The following is a 1,406-nucleotide window of genomic DNA, read 5'->3' on the forward strand; positions in this document are numbered from 1 at the left end:
TTGGATTTGAGTTATTGCTTTTTTAATATTATTTTATTGGAAATATATATTTTTTAAATATATTTTCGTTTGTGTGTAGGCAGCTCAAAAGGGCTTGATAGGGATAACCCTAGTTTGTCACTGGATGGTGCCACTCTATGATATAGAATTGGACCATGATGCTGCTCAAAGAGCCATTGATTTCATGTTTGGATGGTATGTATTATTCTTTATTAACCATAAATCAATGATAGATATAATAAACTTCAAATTATTTAAAAAATTTATTCCTAATAATTATATGAATTTAATTTTTGTTACTGATGATATAAAAAAAATTTACATAAATATTTAATTATATATTATCACATCAATAAAAATAATTAATTTTTAAATTTACTATTTAAAAGATTATTTAAATACATAAATCGAATTTAATAATTATGTAAAATTTTTTAAACATTTTTTTTCTGTTAATGTATCAGAATTAAATTCGAATATTATATATATCTATAACATACAGATAGAAATTTAAAAAAATGACTATTATTGTAATGCCTATATTCTACGTAAGAGTAAAAGTAATTAATAATTTACTCGAGTCTTATATACACTAGATTATTTATTCATTAACTTAGATAGTATAAATTTTTATTATAGAGGGGGAAAATGTTTAACAGGTTTATGGAGCCATTAACCACAGGAGAATACCCAAGTTCCATGCGGTCTTTGGTTGGAAGCCGATTGCCAAAATTCTCAATTCATCAATCAAATCTTGTAAGAGGGTCCTTCGATTTCATTGGATTAAACTACTACACTGCCAATTATGCTACCGATGCTCCACAATTAAGGGATGCCAACCCTAGCTTCATGACGGATTTTCTAGTTAATCTTACAAGTAAGAACACTATCTTACGTTTATCATATTAGATCAAAATTATAATTGGCATTTGCCCATATGTAAATTTAAAGATGGAAAAGTCTAGGGGACCAACAATTTTATTGAATTTTGGCCAGTATGTAACCAGCAGAGAAATGTGAGTTATTAGATGAAATTTTACACCAATCTCACACCATTAAATCATCATTGATGACTATTTGATGGCTACCAATCACAAAAGTTGCTGGTCCCCTAGCATTGCTCTTTAAAGATCTATGTATTTTTTTTTTTGAAGAAGTATAGGTAGCCAATGGAGTATCTATATAATGTGTATAATGGGGATATAGGGATGTTCGATTCAGTAGGATATCAGATGTTTATTATTCCTGATACCCGGATGGTTATTCTAGATAGTATAGGTGTATTGTATTTGAAAAATTAGTAATATTTTATCCTGAATGTTCATTTTTTAACTCATATTGAGCTAAATAAATAGCCCGTTGTACACATTATACAAATACTCCATTAACTCCTTAGCGGAACTCAT

The 1,406-nt window shown here is 28.0% G+C and overlaps 1 protein-coding gene across 4 annotated transcripts in view; it reads left to right on the plus strand.

Annotated features, from left to right (window-relative positions):
* Positions 1 to 1,406, plus strand: part of LOC107644618 (beta-glucosidase 12) — a 12,508-nt gene that overhangs the window by 9,460 nt on the left and 1,642 nt on the right. For all 4 annotated transcript variants that reach the window (XR_002347540.1, XM_016348511.2, XM_016348512.2 and 1 more), the window contains 2 exons: positions 80 to 195; positions 660 to 877. Coding sequence is in view for 3 of the 4 variants with exons in the window: in XM_016348511.2 (XP_016203997.1) it covers positions 80 to 195; positions 660 to 877 (334 nt within the window). In the remaining variant the exon portion in view is untranslated. The remainder of the gene's footprint in view (positions 1 to 79; positions 196 to 659; positions 878 to 1,406) is intronic.

This window comes from Arachis ipaensis, chromosome B05 (genome assembly GCF_000816755.2).
Source record: "Arachis ipaensis cultivar K30076 chromosome B05, Araip1.1, whole genome shotgun sequence".
Classification (NCBI taxonomy): Eukaryota; Viridiplantae; Streptophyta; class Magnoliopsida; order Fabales; family Fabaceae; genus Arachis; species Arachis ipaensis.